The following is a 24966-nucleotide window of genomic DNA, read 5'->3' as shown; positions in this document are numbered from 1 at the left end:
AAGTGTATGGGCAGCATAAGGATCACCTCTTGCCTGTGCAGAACTTGTTTTTCTTGCATGCGGTATCTCCTGGTCAGACTTCTCTATTGAAACCTAGCCAAATATCTAGTGTGAGCTGTTTGTCCTGTATGGCCATAGCTGATAAATGTCTAAAACGTCCTTCACGTGAATAACTTATAACACTCCTGTTTCTGCCACAACTTCACTATAATATTTAAATGTTATATTGTGTATAGCTCTTGAATATTTTTGCTTATGCAGTAATTTAATTGGGGTCTATTATAGATGGCATTTACAACTTACTAATTAAGGGTTGTATCCCCAGGGCTGTTAAAAATTGTTAAAGCAATTATGAGATGTAAGCTGGCTACACCATAGATATTTTAAAGTATTTGCATGATTTTCGATGGTTCTAAAGCACAAACTGTTCAAATTGTTGAGTGTGTACCCTCTGAGTCACAGACCAAGGGTTCTCCCTTACATGTAGGACACCTTACATGTAGGACAACTGGGAACATCTCTAGTGACAGCCAGCGCTCCACACTTCCTGATGTCTGCAGACGTATGGACTTGCCGATGCCAGGCCCCTTCACAAACCTTCTCGGTGGGACTAGTGAGTACCCAGCTACTACAAGACTATTTTGCAATCCCGTATTCTGCTGCTGGAAGGGGGGCAGAGTCAGAGGTTGGATGTGAAACCCACCCGATTTAGGGAGAGGTATCAGCAATAAAGAAAGAAGTACTAATGCCACTGTATAGGTCATTGGTACGACCTCATCTACAGAACGGTGTTCAGTTCGGGAGGCCATATCTCCAGAAGGATATAAATACATTTGAGACTGTACAAAGAAGGGCAACTAAAATGGTGCATGGCCTACATCACAAAACCTACCAGGAAAGACTAAAATATCTAAATATGTATAGTTTAGAGCAGAGCATGGAAAGTTTCTATAGAAACTTTCAAATATATCAAGGGTTTTAACAAGGTACAGGTGGGAGACATTCGTCACAGGAAGAGGAGCAACAGAACACGAGGACATGCACTGAAACTAGAGGGAGGAAGATTCAGGGGAAATGTGAGGAAGAATTACTTCACAGAAAGAGTAGTAGATAAGTGGAATAGCCTCCCATCAGAGGTGATAGAGGCTAAGACAGTAGTACAATTTAAGAATGCTTGGGATAGGCATATTGAGATCCTTGCAAATAAATAAGGATCAAATATGGTTTGAGGTAACATGTTTGAAAAGGGGGCAGACTAGATGGGCCAAGTGGTTCTATGATTTATTGCGCCATTGGAATCCTGTGAAAAGAGACCAAATCTGACAAGTGTATAGGGGCCTCTAGACAAATATAGTTTACAATTGCTTGCAAGTTCCCCCTTTTTATTCAGTGTGTATAATGTACAGGAACAATGAAATACAGAAGATTTGCTTAACATACATAGAGAATGAAGATACTTAAGGGAATTGCAGAAAAGTCTTGAGTCTGATTTTTGAAGGATTCTAGTGTGGGGTGTGGTATAGGGTTCCGACAGTCGGAATCCCGACTGGCCGGACCCAGACAGCATGGTGAGCACAACAAAGCCCCTTGCGGGCTCGCTACGCTCGCCACCTAGTCTATTCTCCCTCTGTGGGGGTCGTGGACCCCACGAGTTAGAATAAGAATAGCCCGTGGCCGTCAGGCCCCAGTGTGTCGGGGTTTTTTACGGTCAGGATCCCGACATCGTGTAAATGACTAATGGGACACCGTCCGGAACCCCTAGTGTGGGGGCCTCTTAAACTGTGCAGGGAAGTGAGATCCAGAGGCAGATCCGCGTGGCTAAAAGCTCAACCCCCAAAATAATTATGGGAGATTGTAGGTACTGCTAAAAGTCCTTCATTGACAGATTTCTGTAATCCAGTTGGTTGGCTATAGTGCAGTCTTGTCCTTTCTTATACGGCATGGGTTTTGGAAGATCTAGTGATTTTTTTATTATTGTAAAGCTTGTTCACACGTCATATTTTTATTCACCAGTGGGAGTTACAATTGTGGCAATTTTGAGCTGAATGCAGCATTTTTTTTTTTTTTAAAGCTGCTTTCAGCAGTGTGTGCGGGCCAGCGATGAACGCTCATGTGCACTCCCGCATCATTGGTGGCCACCACCGCTCATCTGCTGGTATTACCAGCCCCTGTGAAAGTCGCTCATTGTGTATGCACCTATAGGCTGGCTATACATTTGAAGGATATATTGCTCCTTTTGGGTGACAAACTATATATAGGTAATTCATTGCAGGAGGGGTGAGTATGCTAGATATGTCTGAACAACATTAAGAAATATAAGGCTGACTATGCAGCACAGTGGAAGCAGATGTCATGCTAGGGGTCTGGCCAACCCACCAACAATGACGTTACGCATGTGTGGGAAATGTCCATGCAGTCGTGATGGATGGCTAATTGGTAAGTTTCTGCTCACCAAATTTGTTGGTCTTTCTGCAGATCCGGTAGCTGACAGAACTGTTGGCATAGTGTTCCCAATGTTAGTGTCACAAAGTAAGAGGCCTGGCCAGCCTCTTCAGCTGGTGTGAAACTAAAAGGCCCATCATGCCCTTCCATAGGCTGGCCATGCCTAATGTAGACTATATTGTTTGTATCATTTGGCTATAGTGAAATATATTGCTTTATTTATTAGGTTTCTTTATATATCACTTGAAAGGGTCTTCTGAGTGATATCTTTCACAATATCCTCTAGTGTGTATGGTGCTTTAGAGCATTTGCAGATTATCGTTCATGTACACTAGACGGTATAGTAAGAGATTGCTCAGAAAGAGGTTTCCAATGGATACCTTTTACTAGATCAGGTGTCTACACCAAATATCATTATGTGGGCTCCAGAACACAGTTAATGACCCCCTCCCTCATCCTGCATTTACAGACACGACCGCCATGCTCAAAAGCCTCCTTGCGTCACTCCTGTTCTGTTCTTGCTGGCATCGGCGAGTGTGTATAAACGTGTTGGCACCTCGCCTCCGCCATTATACATGTCTGCGGGGATCGGCTAATATGTAATAAAAAAATAAACCAAGTAAGTAGTTGACCTGTGCTCCAAACAAAAGGTGCTGCCCTATCCTACATAGTCACCAACTATTTAAAGTAATGTGTCAAAATAAAAAAATGGATTAGGTCAGTGATGGCTAACCTTGACATTCCATGCTAAAACTGAGCTAGGGCATGCTGGGATGTGTATTTCAACAGCCGGAGTGTCAAGGTTAGCCATCACTGGATTAGGGCCCTTATTCAGATCTGATCGCAGAACAAATTTGTACTCCAAATGGGCAAAACCATGTGCACTGCAGGTGGGGCAGATGTAACCTGCATATAGAGTTAGATTTGTGAGTTATATTGTTTCTGTGCAGGGTAAATACTGTCTGCATTATTGTTACACTGCAATATAGATATGTTTCAACACACCCCACCCAAATTGAACTCTTGCACATGTTACATCTGCCCCACCTGCAGTGCACATGGTTTTGCCCATTTTAAGGAACAAATTTGTACTGCGATCAGATCTGAATAAGGGCCTAGGTGCTCCCACTTCAGATAACTGGAGTTCCTGACAAATAATATCCAAATGATGCAGTCTCAAAGATAGAAAACCACACTTCTTTATAGTGTAGATAATCCAACTGGCATATCAATGGTAGTGAATAGCTAGTGTAGTAATAGTCTTTACCAGAAAAGGGCCCTCACTTAGGCCCCTGTATATCTTGTAATCTCGCATCAAATTATGCCCCTTTCAGACCGCACTTTGTAAACGGTATATTGCCGTTTTTTTACCGTTTTAAAACGGTAATCTGTGCGGTCTGAAAGGTGCAGGACCCCATAACCGTTTTACAAAAGCCGTTTTTGTAAACCGGTTAAAATGGAGGGTCCTACCTGTTTCAGACCCGGTATTTTGGGATCAAAATCGGGTCTGAAACGGTATTTAGGACCCAACCAATAAGCTGGGTCCTAAATTCAGTGCAGTGAATATTTAATGCGCTCATTAAATATTCATTGCGCAGGAGGCCGCCGCCGCCCCCCCTCCCCCCCCGCACGCGGGATAACACATACAAACCCGTTAACCCCTCCGCACCCCCACCCCCGTTAACACCCCCCCACATTGTGTTTAATAAACACCCCCCCCCCCCCGTGAAGCCGGTACCTCCTCACGTTGCAGTTGATCGGCAGCCGCAGTACTGTACCACGGCTGGCTTCGCGTATGAAAAAAAATAAGGAACTTTCTGAAAATGGCTGCCCCATAGGAAAACCCATTTAAAAAAACCTGTCTTTTGTATGGGGGCAGCCATTTTCCGAAAGTCACTTTTCTTATAAGAAAAGTGACTTTCGGAAAATGGCTGCACCCATACGAAAGACAGTTTTTTTAAATGGGGTTTCCTATGGGGCAGCCATTTTCAGAAAGTTCCTTATTTTTTTCATACGCAAAGCCAGCTGTGGTACAGTACTGCGGCTGCCGATCAACTGCACCGTGAGGAGGTACCGACTTCACGGGGGGGGTGTTCTTAAACAAAATTCGGGGAGGGGTTAACGGGGTTGTATGTGTTAACCCGCGCGGGGGGGGGGGTCGCTGAAGACTGGCTTTGACCCTGTATTTGGAAGGTTTCCAAAAACGGGTAATATACCGTTTAAGAGATGCGGTGTGAAAGGGGTTTTACCTGGCAGACCCGTTTTTGGAAACGTTTCCAAGTACAGGGTCAAAGCCAGTTTTGCGGTCTGAAAGCAGCATTATTTTCATGTGTTCTCCACTGTCTGATTTTCTCCAGTCACCTCAGACAAAGATAGCTTTCACATCACATAAAACATTTTGAAACGTTTTGGAAAAACTGTAATTTTAAATGGTATTTTAAACGGGTCTAGTGTTCATATTGCAGCAGATTACCATTTAAAAATACCGTTTAAGTACCATTCACATCACCAGTCAAGCCGTTTAACCTCTGAACACGTTTCTACCCACAGCTTATTTCCTGGTTCAGGGAAGGGACACAAGACAAGGGACTGCCTATCACAGTGCTCTAACCTTTATTTTTTACTAAATACCATTTCAGTGCCATTCAGACAGCACAAAAAACGGCTCTAAATTGGCTTTAAAACGGGTAGGACTCTGCTTTTTAAACGTGTTGAAATACCAGTTAACTTTAAATGGTATTTCAACTATGACACTTTCACACTGCAGCCTTAAACGTTTTAAAAGGCAAAAAAACGGCAATATACCGTTTTAAAAGTGTGATGTGAAAGCTACATTACACACTGCAGCCTTAAACGTTTTAAAAGGCAAAAAACGTCAATATACCGTTTTAAAAGTGTGATGTGAAAGCTAATTTGTTGTTGTTGTTGTTGTTGTTAACAAAATTCTGAAAACAATTATTTAATGAGGGGCTTAGTACCATTAGTGGTTTTATGATCAAGGCTGCGTGAAAAGTATATTCTCTCGACGTTCCCGGTTCTTCAAAAGAATTGCTCAGTCGCCTCTAGGGTGTTATGGTCTCGGTTCCGCTCAACTGGTACTGTTCCACAAGTATCCACCAACATGTTTCAACTTCAGTATTAACACCATTCCTCCTGTGTCTCCAGATGCATCACCCACTGCCCAGCACTCACAGAAAGGATCTCTGCTGCAGCCTGGGTACCAGATTAATGTTGCTCTACTGTAGGCAGTGCAGGACCCACTACAATCTCTGGAGGTCTCCCTAGCTAGGCTGCCTTCTTTTTGTCTTCCTCCCCTCCTCCTCTCTCCAGTACATTCTGGGTGTGTTTATGGGGTGGGGCACTGGTTCAAGCAATGTATAAAATCTATATGGACTTTTACTACCGTGTTTCCCCGATAATAAGACACTGTCTTATTTTTTTTTTCAGTCCAAAAACACCAAAGGGCTTATTTTTGGGGTAGGGCTTATTTTAGCTCCTCAGTCCTTCTTTTAGCTACATCATGCCCCTCAATCTCCTTATACTTTAAGCACAACTGCCGCTTTCCTTTCCTTCTGCATTTTTCAGCCACTCAGCCTTTCCTCCGCAGCCGCTCAGTCACTCCGCTCCCATCTGTGAACAGACGCCACTCAGTCCTTGAGGTGCGCAGTGACGTCACATGCACAATGCATCCCTGGGACCGCTGATGCAAGCAGAGGCTTCAGCGGTACCAGGGCTGCTACCGTAGCAGCAGCATCCATTTCATGCGGGCGGGTGGGGGGGGCATTAGCAGAGCTGGGAGTTTAGCACAGGGACTGGGCAAAATGGGGATTAAGCTAGGGCTTATTTTGGGGGTAGGGCTTATTTTGGACCGTTGTCCAGAAATAAGGGTAGGGCTTATTATTGGGGTAGGTCTTATTATCAGGGAAACAGGGTATGACTGACCTTGCAGTGTTGTGTTTACCCACTGTGGACTTGCCTTCTCCCAGGAGATAATCGGGCCGTAGGCTGTTTTCTACACACCGTATGTCAGTACACCATCAGTCAATTCTGGGGCACTCTGTGCTGGTAAAGGATCTTCCTGCATAAGGAAAAGTAGACTCTAATTATGTACAGTATTTTTTTTTTTATATGCAGGTATAAGGGTGAAATCTGTGACTAGATGTGATTTATCTTTTCACTGAAAACTGGAATGTTACCTATACTAATACAGTATGTGCCTCATATTTGCACCATCATGTGGTATATGGGAACATTTTCGCTAAGGTTACATACTGCACTTGTGTTTAATTCCTGTTTTTGGTTTGGTTCAATAATCTGTGACTTCTGTTAGCCTACAGTATGGGTTACTAATTAACTTTGGTACATGTTTAGTTTCACGGCGGCAGTTACGTACTTAGTGTAGCGTCCCTTTCAGAATTGGCCTTGTGTTCCCGTGCCCAGCGTAGTCAGTCAGAAGTAGCGTAGAGTCCCTGGCTGCCTTACTTGTGTAGTTTCACGGCGGCAGCGTAAGCTAGGTTTTCAGCGTAGGCTGCCGCCGTGAAACTACACAAATAACTACCGTACTGTTGCCGGGAACTGCATCTCTGTCCCCGGTGTCCCTGTCAAGCCTAGTCAGCGCCTCTGACACCACCGGCGCCAGCATGATCCCCTCTTTGGTGGAGAGGTGGTTATGCTGGCGCCAGTTAAGTAGGACCCCCTGTTATTTTTAAAGTGAGCGGTACCACAAAAACGGGCAGTTAGGATAGTGCTTTAATAAGCTTACAGAGATTGATAAGCTGGAGAAGGTATGAATGAGCTTTATGTAAAGGTGTGTAGTTGTGCAAAGCTGCATTTACTTTTCCCAAGTACAAAGTTAAAACTCAAACTATCTGTCCTCTGAATGGATGTGGGCATAACTCTGAATTTGCCCAACCTATGCTTGTCGTGATCCCATATAGTCATTCTGAATTAAAGCTGGTTATGTCATATCTGTTTTCTCAGGAGCAGTGACTGTACTCCTGCCAGTACATATGCTGCTTCAATTCATAACCAGTCAGGATTATTCACTTTGCACTTTGATCAAAATAAACTAAAGGTCCATACACACTGGGTGATGTTTTTGGCGATCTTTCCTCGGGGTGGACGACTTTTCATAGCAGGACGCTATGGAAAGCCGTCCACACTGTTGCTTATCTGCTGATAATACCAGCAGATGAGCGTCCAGACCAGTAATGATGCGGGAGTGTACATCAGTGCTCAAAGCTGCCCAGCACACACTGGGTGGTTTTCGAGCAGAAAGCAGCTCAGACGAGTAAACGGAGCTGCTTTCAGCTCAAAGTTGTCCAATGTGTATGGGCTTTAACGTTTCTATTTTTGAAAGCTTTCTAATTTTGCAGCATTTTTCCACACCTGCCCAAAACCTTTTCACAGTGCTGTATATATTTTATTGCAAGACTTTGTGGTTAGAAACAATATGGTTGTGAAAGAACATGACACCATAAAGGAATGGAATCAAAAATCTCTAACACGTGGGGGTGTAGGAAAGAGAAAAGCTCATTTAAATACTGTTCTACTGTAATGATGAATGTTTAGTTATAGGCAGTATTTCTTTTAATGTGTGAGTGACTAGCACTTAATTTGATTACAGGATTACAAAAATATACAGTTGGCCCAAATTCTATACATGACTATACATGTGTTCTTTTTTCAGTGTTAATTTTTTTTAAAACTCCAAGCATTTTTTTTTTTTTACTTTGACCTAATAGTCTGACTTATTAGGTATTAGTGTGTGTGGATAACATTTCTATAATTAGAACAAATTGAATAATTGTATAACAGACATTGTACTATATGTGTCTTTAAGATCTGTAACCTTTTTTTTTTTTTGTTTGTTTTTGTTTCAGGGTTACTCTTGGAATATACGTTGCACATTTATGGCGATTCGGCGCATAAGGACAGAGTACTGCCAGGCTCAGCACAACGTTGGTGCAGACAAGTGAGCTGAGAGTGCTCTCGGTGGACACCCTTAGCCCACCCCTCCAGTTTCTGCTCTCCCTCTCGTCCGCTTCAGAAAAGCATATGGGCGTTCTTATTTATTATCTCACCTCACAACCGCATACTTTTCACTACTTTATTTTTCCTTTTGTAAAGGGAAGAATTTTAAATAATATTCTCCCTTAATGAGTGCCTCACTGCAGTAGAGACCTTTTGGTCACTATATATATCCATTTATATTTTTAAGCCCTTTTTCTCTCCGAGAAGTTATGTGAGGTTCTATTAGATGCTCTTCTGCATCCCAGAAAGAGTGCGCATCTTTAAGTAAAAAAAAAAAAAACCTCTCCATTGGGATTTTGCAATAATTAGGTTCCCCCCCACACTTCAAATATCTATTTTTCTTTATAGAATTTTTTAATATTTTCTGCTGTGAATTTTTTTTTTTTTTTAAATAAATAAACCTTATTTTTTTAAACTGTCACAATGAACCGTCCAGCTCCAGTGGAAATATCTTATGAGTGTATGCGTTTTCTTATCACCCACAATCCAACTAATGCCACACTGAACAAGTTCACAGAGGTAAGTGGTATCCAGCAAAATTGGTTTAGTAAAAGGTGTGTTCTTCACTACATGTTTATTTGCAATCTATATTTAAAGGTATTGTTACCATTGTTTTTTATGCCGTACAGAGAATATTTGTCGTTCACATCAGCCATTGGAGTTTATAGTACAAATGGCCTATTGCATATATTTGCAGCTACTTAACCCTTTGAGTGCCAATATCTGAGATGTGCAAAATATCCACTAAAAAAGCCATCATCCATCACATTTGTTATATAAATTCAAATAAAAAATATGTGAAAAAAAGTCTTGAGAAAGCAAAATGGTCAAGTTTTGCTTCTAGGGGTTTTAACCAGTTTGGTGGTATGCCTGGAAATTTCTGGGCTGCGCTGTAGGAATGGGCTCTCCTGTACAATTTCCATGCATGTCACTGATAAGTCAGTGTGCGCCAGTGGTGCCTCCATCTGTGCACCAATGGATTGAGTGGGGGTGGTTGGCGCTGTCACAACCCTGGCCGCATATCTCCAGTACTATGAGGAAACCTAGAATATACATTGTTTTGGATTCAATAGAACTCATTAATTTCATTATTAATACACCCAAGATAAAGTTAGGGCCATTAATAGCTGCACACTAAAAGTCTTCTCCCCCCCTAATTTTACTGATTTTCTGCCACGTGACTCTGCATTTGCATATTTCTGACAACAAGGAGTATGACCTAGTGACAGGAAAAAAAATAGGATATATGGGACATTTATTGAAAATGCACACACTCTTGCTATCGGGATGCAGTGTAAATCCCGGTGTTCGAAATCCCGACACTTTCTCCCTCCGTGGGTGTCCACGACACCCTCGGAGGGAGAATAAATTAGTGTGCCGAGTGTAGCGAGGCACCGGGCCCGCTGCGTGGTGAGCGCAGCGAGCCCGCAAGGGGTGGCGATCCACGCCCCCCCCCCCCTGTTGGGATTTCGGGATTTTGAACGCCGGGATCCCAACCGCCGGGATTTAATACTGAATCCGTTGCTATCAGGAGAATGTTAACATTTTTGCTTTGCAACTACAGATCGAAAAAAAAATAATTGTTTGTGGGCAAGTTTTTTTTCTTATCGCCTAAACACCAAGCCAGTACAGTTAATCAGGCCAATGTTCCAATTTTTGGCTAATTGGCCCAATAATTGGTTTAGTGTATATCTAGCTTTAGTCTTGTAGAACTAGAAATTAAACTAGACTAGAATCTTACTAAAGTTACCTGTAAAATTAAGTGTCATGCCATGTTTAGGCTTTCATTACATAATGGTTAGCCTGTCCCAATAGTATAGTGAGCATATAGGCTTTACACACACATAGCTCGTTTATTGGAAATAAATATTTTCCTTATAGATTTTGTTTCTGTATTTACAATCTGGACTTTATAAACTGTTCAATGTATGTTGACAGGCTACAATTCATCAATGACACATACTATTTTAATTCTAAAGCAACCTACTTGACAGTCTAGTGCTAGCCAATGATTTGGAAAGTGTTTGGTCCCCCATACGTTATGCGATTTGGGCCCGATTTTTTTTTTTTTTCCCACCTGATTCAGGCAGATTGGGACAAGAAATTGGGGGAAATGTCCCAAATAGCATGTGTTTGATATCCGGTGCGCAGTTCTGTGCGCGTCTGATCTAGAATTCCTACGTGCTGCATGTACGATCTCTGCTTTGTACCCCTTCCCAGCAGCAGGGAGAGGGGATCACATGCGATACATTAAAGTGCCGTGTGTGATCCTGCCACCTTGGAAGGGTTCCTGACTGCTCCAGGGGAATTAGATGCAACTTCTCCCATAGGAAAAGGGGGTCCTTTTTAAGGTATCTACTTCAACTTTTTCAATGTGTTTAGTAATAGGGCCCCTAAGTTTCTCTACCGTCCAATGGGATACTGGGTTATACTATGGGGATAGAGATCCTCTGCAGGAGAGACAGGCACATTAAAGCTTTCAGTGTGGGTGCACTGGCTCCTCCCCTCTATCTCCCTCCACTAGTCAGTTTAGAAAAATGTGCCTCAGGAGAGGCAGTGCTTTCTGGATGCTCCAGACTTTTTCTTCAAATTTTGTTTAATTTATTAATTTGGGGCGCTGCATTGACCAGGCAGCTGTCCTACTTCGAGGGTGTCAGGGGTAGGGTCAGTCCCTGACCTCTTAAGGTGCAGAGCTGACCCTGCTGCAGGATAATCTGTCCTGAGTGGGGCCTGTCACCGCACAGCATTGCGCTGTAGTGAGCAGGCCCCCCAGCTGCCGCACACCCCCTGACTGGTCCGAAGACGTCTGTGGTGAGTACAGGTTGGGGGTCCCACAAGGGGACAGCCCAAACCGTTCCATGCAGCAAGATGACGGCGGCCCTCTCGCAGGGACCGCGCGACCCCCCCCCCCCCCCCCCCCCCCCCATTTTATGTGAAAAGCGCTTCTTGTGCCAGTTTAAATATATTGGAAGCGCCAGCTCCATGTAAAGGGGGCGGGGCTTCGCTCAGAGCGGGACCAGGCTCTGCTGGGCGTGCACTGTCTCTGCTTCCTGCTTCTTTACGCATCCAGAGGTCGCCATTACAGCTCCTCAGCGGCATGGTGGATTTGATCCTTTGCAGCAGAGACAGCAAGTTATAACAGCGCAGCAGCGTTGCTTAGCTGTGTTATTTACACTGTGTATGACATATCACTGTGTGTTTTGTGCGTTACCAGCTCAATCAAATCCGTGAGTTAAGGTTTAGGGTGTACTGGTCTCCTCATATTACTTTGAGTCTACCCCACTGGCTAGTTAACCACTTGTACACACCATAGTCTCTAATACAGAGGTGTATTACACTTATACTGTGTAGAGTTACAGTACATCAAGTGTGGGTGTTGTGTGTGTGCGCGCTGCTGGGGGTGTCCTGTTGCTTCATCATGGTGAAAAAGTTAACTTGCATGGTGTTCAGCACAAAGTTTATTCTAGCTTCACAGTCACAGGTTACCTTTGAGCCGTGTATGCTGCCACAGCCCAGTGGTGTAACCACTCAGGTCAGTGGGGTGCCACAACTTGTGGATGGGTCACAGGCTGATAGTCAAGAGCCTGCCTGGGCCAGCAGCATAAAAACGCTGATGGACTCTGTTGCTTCCCAGCTCTCTGCAAATACACAGCAGACGCAGAGGGTGCAAAGGGAATTAGCCATGTTGTCTGCCAGGGTTGATATTCTCACCCCTCCCCCTGCTCAGCCCCCAAAGCGGCCTGCTACTCCAATGGCCCCTGACTCTGATGATGATGACATCCTTGAAGTGGGAGAGGGGGCAAATGAACAGGATACTGTTCAGGAGCAGTCTTTAGTTCATGGTTCTGAGGCTTTAATTAAGGCCATTAGGGAAGTGTTAGAGCTTCCTATGGAGGAACCCTCTGAGGGAGATTCCTTTTTCATGACCCAGAGAAAACAGCCGGTGTATTTCCCAGAACAGGCTGAATTAGAAAGTGCTTTTAAAGGAGCTTGGCAGAACCCTGAAAAGAGGTTCCAGCTTTCAAAGAGGTTTACTAATGCGTACCCCTTTGATCTTGTTGGTAGGAAGAAGTGGGAGGAACCGCCAGCGGTGGATTCCTCTGTTTCCCGCCTTTCAAAGAAGGTGCTGTTACCAGTTCCTGGGGTGTCTACACTCAAGGATGGTGCAGATAGGAGACTTGAAGCAACACTTAAGTCTATGTTCACGGCCAGTGGGGATTCACAACGCCGGTATTGGCCAGTTGCTGGATGGCTAAGGCCATTTACACTTGGTCCACGCAGAACCAAGAGGGTTTGTTGGGGGACATGTCCGTGGCTCAGATAGGTGAAAACCTGCGTCACATTCAGGACACGACACGCGTGCTTTGTGAGGCACAAAAGGAAATGGGCGCTATAAACGCGCGGATTTCTGCAATGGCCGTATCGGCTAGGCGGGCTCTGTGGTTGCGCCAGTGGGTGGCTGATGTGGATTCCAAGAAGAGTGTGGAAAGCATACCTTTCACAGGGGAGAGGCTCTTTGGTAGTGAGCTGGATGACTGGATTTCTAAGGCTACTGCAGAGAAATCCACTTTCCTCCCATCAGCACCCACTCCGGCAAAACCCGCTTTCACTGGTCCCTCCCAGCAGTCCTTTCGTGGGTCCAAGTTCTGCCCTAAGGCCAGAGGCGCCTCTAATGCTAGCAGAGGCACTAGAGGGAAATTCAGGAAGCCAAACCCCTCAGGTCATCAGGACCGTTCCACCGCTTCCAAGCCGGCAGCATGACTGGGTGCACCCACCATGAGACTGTCTGGAGGTGGGGGTCCGGCTGTCACACTTCAGCAAGGTGTGGGACGCCTCGTGCCTAGATTCCTGGGCCAGGAGTCTTATTTCGCTAGGTTACAGGCTGGAGTTTGCCAGGCCCCCTCCTCGACGCTACTTCAAGTCGGCCCTCCCAGCCTCAGTGGAGGATCAGTTGCTCCTTCAGGGAGCAATTCACAAGCTCCTCCTGTCCAAAGTAATCCTACCTGTACCAATACAGGAACAAGGCCAGGGTTACTATTCAAACCTGTTCCTTGTCCCCAAACCGGACGGTTCAGTAAGGCCCATTTTGAATCTGAAGTCGCTGAACCCCTTTCTGCAGGTGTTCAAATTCAAAATGGAGTCGCTCAGGTCGGTGATTGCCTCCCTGGAAAAAAGGGAGTTTCTAGCCTCTGTAGAAGTCAAGGACGCCTATTTGCACGTCCCAATTTGGCCTCCCCATCAAGTCTTTCTAAGATTTGCGGTGGGAAACAGCCATTACCAGTTTCAGGCGCTACCCTTCGGGCTGTCAACTGCCCCGTGCGTCTTTACCAAGCTCATGGCAGAAATGATGGTCCTTCTCAGGCTCCAGCGGGTGAATGTCGTACCCTACCTGGATGATCTGCTGATCAAGGCAGGATCGGAGGAGGCCCTGAGAAGTGCGTTAAATCTGACTATGCAGGTGCTGAGAGAACATGGGTGGATTTTAAATATACCAAAATCCTCGTTGCTCCCGAGCCGGAGAATGGTGTTCCTGGGTATGACTCTGGACACGAGGGAGCAGAAGGTGTTCCTGCCGGCTGAAAAGGCTTCAGCTTTACAGGAATTGGTAAGAGGTCCTATCAAATCCTTGGGTCTCGGTGCACCTCTGCCTGAGGCTCATGGGCAAGATGGTTGCTTCATTCAAAGCCATCCAGTATGCCAGGTTCCACTCCAGGACTTTTCAGCTGGATATCCTCACGAAATGGTCAGGAACCCCCGGCAAATGCACAGGAGGATTTGCCTGTCTGCGCAGACCAAACTCTCCCTGCAGTGGTGGCTAGATTCGCCAAATCTATTGGCGGGTCGCTGCTTCCAGATACAGGACTGGCTTCTGATTACCACGGATGCCACTCTCAGAGGCTGGTGAGCCGTGATACAGGGAGACCGCCTGCAAGGCCGTTGGTCTCCGATGGAATCCATGCTGCATATAAACAACCTCGAACTGAGGGCTGTTCACTATGCCCTATTACAGACAGAGCCTATGCTGCAGGGCAGGGCGGTACAAGTCCAGTCGGACAATGCAACTACGGTTGCCTACATCAACCGCCAAGGAGGGACAAGGAGCATGCCCTGTTTGAGGGAAACCACCAGGATATTCTCCTGGGCGGAACGCCATGTAAAAGCCCTGTCGGCCATCTTTATACCAGGAGTCGACAACTGGGAGGCGGATTTCCTCAGTCGTCACGATCTCCACTCCGGGGAGTGGGGACTTCACCCTCAGGTGTTCCAGGACCTGGTAGATCTTTGGGGGCTCCCTCAGATCGACCTTATGGCCTCACGGTTGAACCACAAGCTGGACAGGTACTGTGCCCGGACCAGGGATCCAGGGGTGACAGCAGTAGATGCCCTGACCTGGACATGGGATTTTCAGCTGGTGTACCTGTTCCAACCGCTCCCGTTGCTGGCACGGGTGCTAAAGAGGATTCGACCAGAGAGTAGAAGCCATTCTATTGGCTCCAGACTGGCCTCGAAGGGCCTGGTACGGGGACATTCAGGCCATGCAGGTAGAAGACCCGTGGCGTCTTCCACTAAGAAAAGATCTCCTCCTCCAGGGACCGTTTGTCTTTCAGGACTTACCGCGGCTGCGTTGAACGGCCTGGAGGTTGAGTGGCAGATATTAGGCCTCAAGGGACTACATCCCTCTGTAATTACAACCATGACGCGTGCCAGGAAGCCAGTCACGGCTTCTCACTACCATGTGATATGGAAGAAGTACATAGCTAGACTAGTGGAGGGAGATAGAGGGGAGGAGCCAGTGCACCCACACTGAAAGCTTTAATGTGCCTGTCTCTCCTGCGGAGGATCTCTATCCCCATAGTATAACCCAGTATCCCATAGGGACTACGAGAAAAGGATTTACCGGTAGGTACCCAAAATCCTATTTTTTTTGCATTCCAATATCCTGGCTGCTTAAGCCCTATACACACTAGACTAGATAGTAAAAGATATATCGCTCAGAAGGGCCTCTTGCCCAATGTGTAAATGCAATACAGGTCGAGTATCCCGTATCCGAATATCCGTTATCCGAATTATTCCGAAATACGGACATGCCAGAAAGTGAAAAAAAAATTTTTTTTTGCTAAAAACTCACTGGGGACATTTGTAACAGCATCACTGGGGACATGATATGTAACTGGCACTATATATGTGCAAGACAATGATTGCTTGGCATTCAAATTCAGTGCTGAGATAGTACACACATTTTGTTTCACGTTTTGAAACCTTGTTTTTTGAACAATTAAAATATATGTATGTGTATTTTATGTGGTAATAAAATATATTTGTGTGTATATTATGTGTTTATACAGCATAAATGCAAGATACTTCAAAATACATCATTGAAATATTAAAATATTCCGAAATACGGAATAATCCGTTATCCAAAATTCTCCTGGTCCCGAGCATTTTGGATAAGGGATACTCAACCTGTATTGTTAACGAGCCCCTCCCATATTTGAACATGTACTGATGAGGGAGGTCCTCGATAACAATGCTCACTTCCTCTGCCAGGATCAGTAAGTGTATATTTGATTTGTGAAGAGTATATACAGTTTACTTTTAAATATTTTGCTGAAGCTACTGACAAGACTATTACAACTCTGAGGTGACTAGTCTGTGATGTCTGCTGTTTGTTCAGTTTGTGTGTATTGTGGCTTGGCTTTTTGTGAATGGAATGTTTTTTTTCCTTCTCAGGAGCTGAAGAAATATGGAGTTACTACACTTGTGAGAGTTTGTGAAGCCACATATGACAAGGCTCCGGTAGAGAAGGAAGGGATTCAAGTGCTAGTGAGTATTTAATATTCAATTTATCAGACCTGCATTATATGTAGTTCTTGTATTGAAAAGAAAGTAGAGGCGTAGCCAGAGCTTTGTAAGTCCCATAGCAGCAGTTTTAAGGGGTCATTGTAGTGCCCTAGTTCATGTTATATCACAGGGTACCAAAATGTCTAGTTGCGGCACTGCTACTGGGTGCATGATGTGTATAAGAGGCACAACTAACATTACATACAGACCTACACCTTTTGCTGTTTGTAAAATATCAAAAGGCGCAAATTTATAGTTTGCGGGAGGGCGTCGAACACCGTAGCACCAGCCCTGACTAGGCATTGTGTAAGAGGTGCTACTACTGCAAGCATTACCTGCGCAACAGGAGCTACTAGTACAGGCACTGGCATATATTCAATGCCGTGGGCGAGCGGTGACTGCGAGCAGGACTTTTTGCTCGCAGTCACCGCTCACCCTGTCAGTATTCAACTGACCCCCCTCATTCGCAAATTCCCCCTCGCTCTGTTTTTTGAGCGAGGCGGAATTTGCGAATGTGCCTCCAAAAACTGCGAGAATTGAGGCTAATTACAGCGAGTTTGCTGCACTAGCCTCGGCTCTCGCAGTTTAGGGGAATCCTCGCCGTTCTGTGACTGCGAGGATTCCCCCGGAACGTTGCATAGTGCGAGCGGCCGGCGCGGGGGTTAAACTGCGAGGATCACTGGTTTTCTGTGATCCTCGCAGTTTAACCCCCTCGCCGGCCGCTCGCACCGGCATTGAATACTTGCCATTGTGTATAGAGGGCACTACTACTGCGGCCATTATGTTTTAAGGGGAGTTACTACTGTGGGCATTATGTGCATGAGGGACGCTGCTATTGCAGGCATGTAAAGAGTGCTACTATAGAGACATTATGTGTATAACTCTACTACTGTGGCAATTTTGTGTATAAGGGATGCTACTACTGTAGGCCATACTTGCCTACCTGACCCTCTCAATGCGGAAGAAAATGCTTTGTTTCTTGACTCGCAAATACAGGAAGAGGGTAACTGCGCTGGGTGTGAGACAATGTGAATTAAAACAACTAATTTAATAGAACATGTAATGACATAAATTAAAAACATGCACTTGTCCTGTGAGCTTCAATAAGATGCAAGAGCCTATGCGTTTCGCTGCTAAATGCGGCTTTTCCAAGTATTGAAAGCCTAATTTAGCGGCGAAACGCGTAGGGTCTTGCATCTTATTGAAGCTCGCAGGACAAGTCACCCACTCCACATTGAAGTGGCTACCACCCGATCCAATCCAGCGGATACCCTCCACAGAAACACCACCATCGTGGCACTTGCTTACACCATTTACCGTGGCTCAGACACTCTGGAGGAACGCCACCTCCTAAAGGACCCGGTCATTACAATTAAAAGAAGTGGAAGGGACAACACTCAGCTATCCCTGGAAATTACAATCCCACATTCACACTAATTTGGATGGACTTCCCCAGTACTGGTGGACCAAAAGGGTGACTATCCTCTATTTAGGTCATTGGACCATCATTTTAACATTGACTTATTATCTCACATCTAATCTATGCATGTTTTTAATTTATGTCATTACATGTTCTATTAAATTAGTTGTTTTAATTCACATTGTCTCACACCCAGCGCAGGTACCCTCTTCCTGTATTTGCTTTGTTTATAATTGGGAGTGACTACCCAATCCTCTACTGCTGCTTTCACCAAAGCACACTCATATGAAAGCGCCTTCTTTTGATATCTTGATATCTACCCTCCGTGTTTCTTGACTTCCCTGGTAATGTATGATTGCCATCACCTGTGGGGAGCTAGGTAATGGTTAAGAAAGGTGTTTCACCACAGGTGATGGCAATCCTACATTACCAGGGGAGTCCAGGAACAGAGCATTTTCTCCCTCAAGGAGAGGGTCAGGTAGGCAAGTATGCTGTAGGCATATGTGTAAAGGGCACTAGTACATAGTTTAATGTAAATAAGGGGCACTATGTGTTGTGTAACGTGAATACGATCGTTCTACCGTGTGGCGTAATTTGTAATGGGGATACTATTGTATGTCCACATCCATTTCTTGTGAGACCACACCCTTTTTCAGCTGAACGCCTCTCGTGTGAACTGTCCCTTTGTAAAGTATGGGAGTGCACAAATTTCTAATTTTCAGATTAGCACCGAACACCCTAGCACCAGCCCTGCCAAAACATTCTGCGCCCACCTACAATTTCAATATCTGCTTATGACGGTGCACATACTAAACTTGTGTCCATCCATAGTTTAATATGTAAGGTTTCGGGTGCACTGTGGCTTATTTAGATATGGAGTTCACTTTTGAAGCTTATTTTTATATGGAGTTCACACATGCTATTCTTATGCCCAATTTAGGACTGGCCATTTGATGATGGAGCTCCACCCCCTACACAAATAGTTGACGATTGGCTGAACCTTTTAAAAACCAAATTTCGTGAAGAAGCCGGTTGCTGCATTGCTGTACACTGTGTGGCAGGACTGGGCAGGTGGGTACTTTGTCTGTCTTATTACACAGAGTAGCTGTTTGGGTATTCTTACTCGCTAATGTGGCTTTCTGACCAGATACACATATTGCTGGAAAGTCTTTTAGATGCTTGACTTTGCAGTGAGGAATTCATCAAATGACACAATAAATACATTGCATAATTGTGTACTTATGCAATAGAAATGTGGCTTCTCTCGATTTTCATCTGGGGCTGGTGCACAGGTGACAGCATTACTGTAACCTTGCTGCATTTTTTGCTAGATTCAGATGTGGTCTGGAAAACATTATCTTGAGGACAGGTTTGGCCACCCCTGAACTTCAGGCTTTCTAATATGCCCGAGCACTTCATATAGCACTAAGCCACATATAGTTTATTTGGTTTGATATAGTTTTCATTCTAGCTCTCTGCATCTTTCAAAACCCACGCAGTTCCTTTTTCCTGTCTGCAGTGTTGCGATCTGCTTCGGTGCTACTAGCACAGTGTGGTCTGTATCTCAGCACTGATATGCAGCCCAGACCTGTGCGAGAAGTCCCATAGCAAAGAGTGACTCCCCAGGCTGGGAAAAGGAACTGCTAGGGTTTTGAAAGATGCATGAAGCTAAAATGAACACTATGATACAGGAGTTGGCTAGTTGGTTGATAATTGGCATGCCATGCATCTGTTTAATTAGCTTGAAATGCTTGCTGTACTTGAACTGGCTGGAACATGGAGCCAGGAGTTCTTCTATAATGAATTATTGCAGGGCACCAGCTGACAGTATAGCAAGATACAGATAATAGAGAACCTGGCATCAGAAATGGAGAGTGATGTGGGTTATGTGCACAGTGCACTGATTTGTATGTTCACTGTACTGTAGAACTTGTTGACAGAAATGATCTACTCTGGCCTGAGTTGAGGGACGTAATGAAATATAACCCTTCACTGTGTTGCTATGGTGTGTGAATTACTGACATTTTAGATTGTTGCTTAAACTGCTTTTGTTGTCTTTACCTGGTAAATAATTTGTGAGGTGTCAGTTTGGGTTTCTGTTAAATGCATAAAATTAGTTACCACGTCTCCCTGTAATACAGGCCAAACTGGAATTAGATGAGTATAGATTTAAAAAGATTTTGGTTGTAAGCCAAATAATAATGCATTTCTGGTGGCTGCTCCGATGGAAAATGTGCACATGACCAATCCGTGCGTGTGTTTTTTATTTCAGGGCCCCTGTGCTGGTTGCTCTTGCACTGATTGAATGCGGGATGAAGTACGAGGATGCTGTGCAGTTTATCAGGCAGTAAGTGAGCTCATTAACAGATCCTCTGTCTTCCTCCCCCCTCCCAGTCTCTCATCTGACATTACCTCCTGAGACCTCCGTTCATGGTAAACAAGGCTCTGCACAGCTCGCTTGTTAAACTCATGGCATGCTGCAGCAAGACACGAACAGCTTATTGGGGAAAATACAGCTATATATATTTACAGTTTCTTATATAGCGCAGCAGAGTCCGTTGCGCTTTACAATAGTAGACAGTGATAAAACAAACTGGGTAACAGACAGACTTGGAGGTTAGAGGGCCCTGCTGCAAGCTTACAATTAGGTGTGCAGTGTAGACCTTACTGAGAATATAAGCTGCATAGCCTTTCTGTTGGCCTTAAACTAGGCTCTCATTTTGCTTTTATTTAACTTGTATACACTCTATATTCCTAGTTTAATACTGGGCTTATAGAATGTGTTTTTAATATTGGATAAATTAAAGTACAGGTCAGATCATTTATTTCATATCTGCAATGTATTAGGCCTATGATTGTGTAGCCTGTCTTACCTCTCACAGATACAGGATACCAAGTATTCGTGTTTTTGCTTCTTGTAGGAAACGAAGAGGAGCGTTTAACTCCAAACAGCTACTGTACCTGGAGAAGTACAGGCCCAAAATGCGCCTGCGATTCAAGGATGCCAATGGTCACTGCTGTATGCAATAACACAGACCGGAAGCCACTGGTTTCTTCCAGGCCTTTGTGACCCAGGAGAATGGATCAAGATGAAATGAATGAGCCTACATGCAATGACTGGTTTCTCACCTCTGTCCCATCAAAAGCAAAACTACAAGCAGTGCCACAGTTGGCAAAAAAAAATCAAATACATTTTTTTACACATGCCCTATTCCCCCTCAATTTGAAAGAATCCATGTGGAATTTAGATTGAACATCACCATGTAAGGCAAATTAAAGAGTTCAGATATATCCTAAATGTGTCCCAGGTCAAGTACAGACTATTAAGAAGAGCAGCAACTTGTTCTAGACCTAGAGAAGCCTAAAGAAAAATGAAGGTATTAAATATGCAGTAACATCTGTATTCAAGTACAGTAGGAGGGTACTGGGGATGTTGACTGGACCAAATGAATGTGAATTGTTTTGACACCCTCCTGACGAGATATAGAGAATAGGCTTTTATTTATTTTATTTTATTTTTTTTGCTTGTCCCTACAAATTTCCAAAAAGTTTATTGTATCTGCCATCTACAATAAGTGATCCAAAGTACCGGATGCAGGGCAAGTTGTATGAACGAACAACTGTAGCGCTCAGGGCTCTTCACATCTCTGTGCCAGCACCATTTCTAATGATGCTTCGAACACTGTCTCTCAGCCTTAAGCCAAATCCCTTGCACACTGTTTTTTTTTTTTCTACGGCAGCTAACAGTCCAAATAACACCGAACATTGTCTAATCTCCCATGTCATACACAAACTATCCGAAGTGTAGATGCCATATATTAATACAAGGCTGATGCCAAAACCCAGATGCATTTTGTAATTCAAACTGCAGCCATAGTTTGCACTGCATCTCCTCAAGCAGCTGCTGCTTTAAACATGACCGGCAGCATTGTGTGCAATATGCACTGTTTTGTCACTCATCTATCTCAGACTTATTTTTGTGTTGTATAGTATAAATTGTATTCTCTCTAGCCTGCCTTGCACGGTGCAGCCTGGTGCTAGGCAACAGGTGATTGGCAATCCGATTGTACAGCAGGAGAAAGCGTGCACAAGTTTGTTCACTTTATTGAATCTCCAATGTATTTTTATGCACCTGCTGTCGAGATGCATTGTATTCCAAGGCAGGGAACACAATCCTATTACACAATCCCAGCCTGCGAATACAGGGTAGTTACACTTAATAGTGCATAATTCTAGGGATGTCTCTGCTGCCTAAACCCCACTTCAGGATTGTACCTGATGTACAAGAAAATTATTTTATTGTTGCAGTATAAATATATATTCACTGTGGGAAATGGACTTGAAGAAAATATTGAATTGCTGCTCAAAAAAAGATCAAGGGAATGATTATAATATCACACCGCTTCATGTACTTAGGCCCAACTGGCTGGATTTTATACAGCAACTTTGCCCATTGAAAATTAATTACTTTACTCCCTCGTATATCAGACAGTGGGAATTCTGTGCCTAAATCCTTTTTATATTCCCACTTTATGACAGAATATTGCATACAGGGGTCAAAAAAGTGCTAGTCAATTATTCCTTTTTTTCCCAGCCCTTCGTTTCCTGCTTTTTTTAAAATGGAAAAAGTGACTGAAAGAGGTGTCAAGACAGGTGATCTAACTGTAAATCAACAAGCGCTAGAAATATCCTTGATCTCATGAAACGTGTTAAATAAAAAAAATATTTTACACATTCAATGTTCTGCATTCAGTTTTCTTGTGGGGTTTTTTTTTTTTTTCAAGAGTTTTTATTGAATTTACTATTCACTAGTAAGTGAATAAAAGTAATGGAGACATTGGAAAGGTAAGTTCAAAAAATAAGTTAGACCAGAGAATAAAAAGGTAGAGCACAAATCAAATTACATTGTAGGTCATAAACACATAGGCAACACTAAGGGCCCCCTTTATCATTTAATATTTGCACAAATATGGAGATGCGATGTTGTCTGATGTATCAACATTGGGCAGCATTGCATTGGGTCCCAGGGCTTCTGCCAGACCGTAGCCTATTGTAGGCGATGGGCTACAGTCCGCCGGGGCAGTGCAGTCAGTGGGGTCATGGGGGTCAGTGCTAAGGTCAGCGCAGACTCCCCCGGCACTGACTGAGCGCATTGCAGGGGCTGTCTTTGTGTGTAGGATGATACATCCCTGCTATAGGATTGCATATTACAATGCGATCCTTGGCAATTATATTCCACCCAGATTGAATTGTATATGTGATTCAGAATAGGTCAGGATTTATTTATTTCCCTCCAGCACCTTTTTGTCATACTCTCCTCATCCCCCGGTGTCCATTGGATTAGTCTTCAGCGGCATAACTGTCCCAAGGATGCATTGCACCCATGCGACCTTGGGACAAGGGATGCTGCTGAAGACTAATCTGATGGTCCGGGGGACTGCCTGACCATCGGACCAGGTGAAAATGCTTGTGGTCCCGAGCACTTCTGATGAGGGATACTCAACCTGTATAGTTGGAGAACTTTGTGTAGAAGTTCTAGGTGAATGTAATAATTAAGGATTTTTAGCCCTTTTACTAAAGTGACTCCTATTGAGTAGTGAATACAATGCAAATAAAACCTAGGCACTGGCAGTATACAGTAACTAACTACATATGCAGTTTTAGTAAAGGGTCAACAGTTTTAGGACCGACAGTAAATGGGTAGACACCAAATGATCAACATGGATGAGGTTGACACAAGCAAAATGTCGACATAGCAATTGTCATTTTTGGTGTCCGTTTATAGATTTCATCATGTGTACGGCTTCGCTCTATCCAGGAAATCAAACATGTAGACTGGTATTCACACCAGTCAGGAACTGTTCCAACCCACCCACCAGAACTTCTGTGCTTATAAAGGTGAGAATAAGCTAAACGGGCAATTTTTTTTTTTCTCTTCCAAATATGATTGGATGCGGTCAAATGCCCAGCATTCTGAAGCCTTCTGCATCCTGGAGGTAAATAGGGGAAGGCGGATTAGGGTTAGGCTGCAAGAGGGGTGTCTTATGATAAAAATACAGTGAGATGTCAGGATAAATATACAACTCCTAGGATTCAGAAATGTCCACACAACCTGCTTAAATGATGGCCTTTATCCATTCCATTCCAATACAAATAATCTGTTGGATACTAATACAGGTATATCTATCTTTTGGGAAAAACTTCATTTTTAATATCGCTAAATATCCCAGCCATACAATTGCCGACACAGCTAACCCACCACAGCAGGTTGGAGAGACATTTTTTTTTTTTTTATACATTGGGTCAAATTGTAATTTCAGAATGTGTACGTTCATTTGGAATGAAAATATCAACAGTATAAAATAGCATTCCAGCTAAATGGATAATATGTTTTATAAAGATGATTAAAAACAAAGCTTACTGTCTTTTGTAGTGTTCAGCCTATAAACATATGCCGTGCTATAGTACTCTGACTCCATATGGTTACAAACAGGAGGATATCTGTGAAAAAGCAGATTTGTGTGTCGGGGGACTGACTGATGCCTGGTTCAACTGTCAGTACTGTATATACTTTAAAGGGGATAGTGGACATGCTTTTTGTGATGGGAAATGTGGGATACAAAGTCCCATAAATACCCTGGCTGGGATGCGGTCAATTGGTCTACTGCATTATGGTCGACAGTCATTAGGTCGACATGCTAAAAGGTCGACATGACTCTAGGTCGACATGGGAAAAGGTCGACATGATTCTTGGGTACTTATGTAGTATCTGGGCTGCCGATTTTGTGATTGTATGCCTTACCTTAAGGCATACAATCAGATGCGATGCGATGCGATTTTGCATAGGATTCAATGTTAAGAAGGTCCTGTTCATTTCCCCACTATCCAAGTGGGCATAGAGTTGATTTTATATAGCGTGGCGAGCGCAGCGAGCCACCGAGCCCGAAGCGTGGCGAGCGAACGCATATTTCTTAAAAAGTATTCTGTGTCCCCTCGCGGGGCTCGCTACGCTCGCCACGCTTCGGGCTCGGTGGCTCGCTACGCTCGCCACAGGTTTATATCCAACTCCATGCCCACTTGGATAGTGGGGAAAGGAAAAGGACCCCTTTTTCCCATTGAATTCTATGTTAAAATGGACTCAGACCATTTTAACATTGAATCCTATGGAAAAATCTTGACCATCGCATCGCATACGATTTGGTCGCATGTGATGCGATACGATGCGATGC

The 24966-nt window shown here is 44.1% G+C and overlaps 1 protein-coding gene across 1 annotated transcript in view; it reads left to right on the top strand.

Moving 5' to 3' along the window:
* PTP4A2 (protein tyrosine phosphatase 4A2) overlaps positions 1 to 22476 on the top strand; it is a 46917-nt gene extending 24441 nt beyond the window's left edge. Inside the window, exons 2-6 of the mRNA XM_083173708.1 lie at positions 8325 to 8994; positions 16207 to 16299; positions 18678 to 18808; positions 20010 to 20084; positions 20659 to 22476. Coding sequence (XP_083029834.1) covers positions 8899 to 8994; positions 16207 to 16299; positions 18678 to 18808; positions 20010 to 20084; positions 20659 to 20767 — 504 coding nt within the window. The 5' untranslated portion in view covers positions 8325 to 8898 and the 3' untranslated portion in view covers positions 20768 to 22476. The remainder of the gene's footprint in view (positions 1 to 8324; positions 8995 to 16206; positions 16300 to 18677; positions 18809 to 20009; positions 20085 to 20658) is intronic.
* Positions 22477 to 24966: the final 2490 nt, after the last annotated feature.

Source organism: Crinia signifera, chromosome 2 (genome assembly GCF_055691185.1).
Source record: "Crinia signifera chromosome 2, ASM5569118v1, whole genome shotgun sequence".
NCBI lineage: Eukaryota > Metazoa > Chordata > Amphibia > Anura > Myobatrachidae > Crinia > Crinia signifera.
The sequence above is the reverse complement of the archived record's forward strand: the minus strand, read 5'-3'. Positions and strand labels throughout refer to the sequence as shown.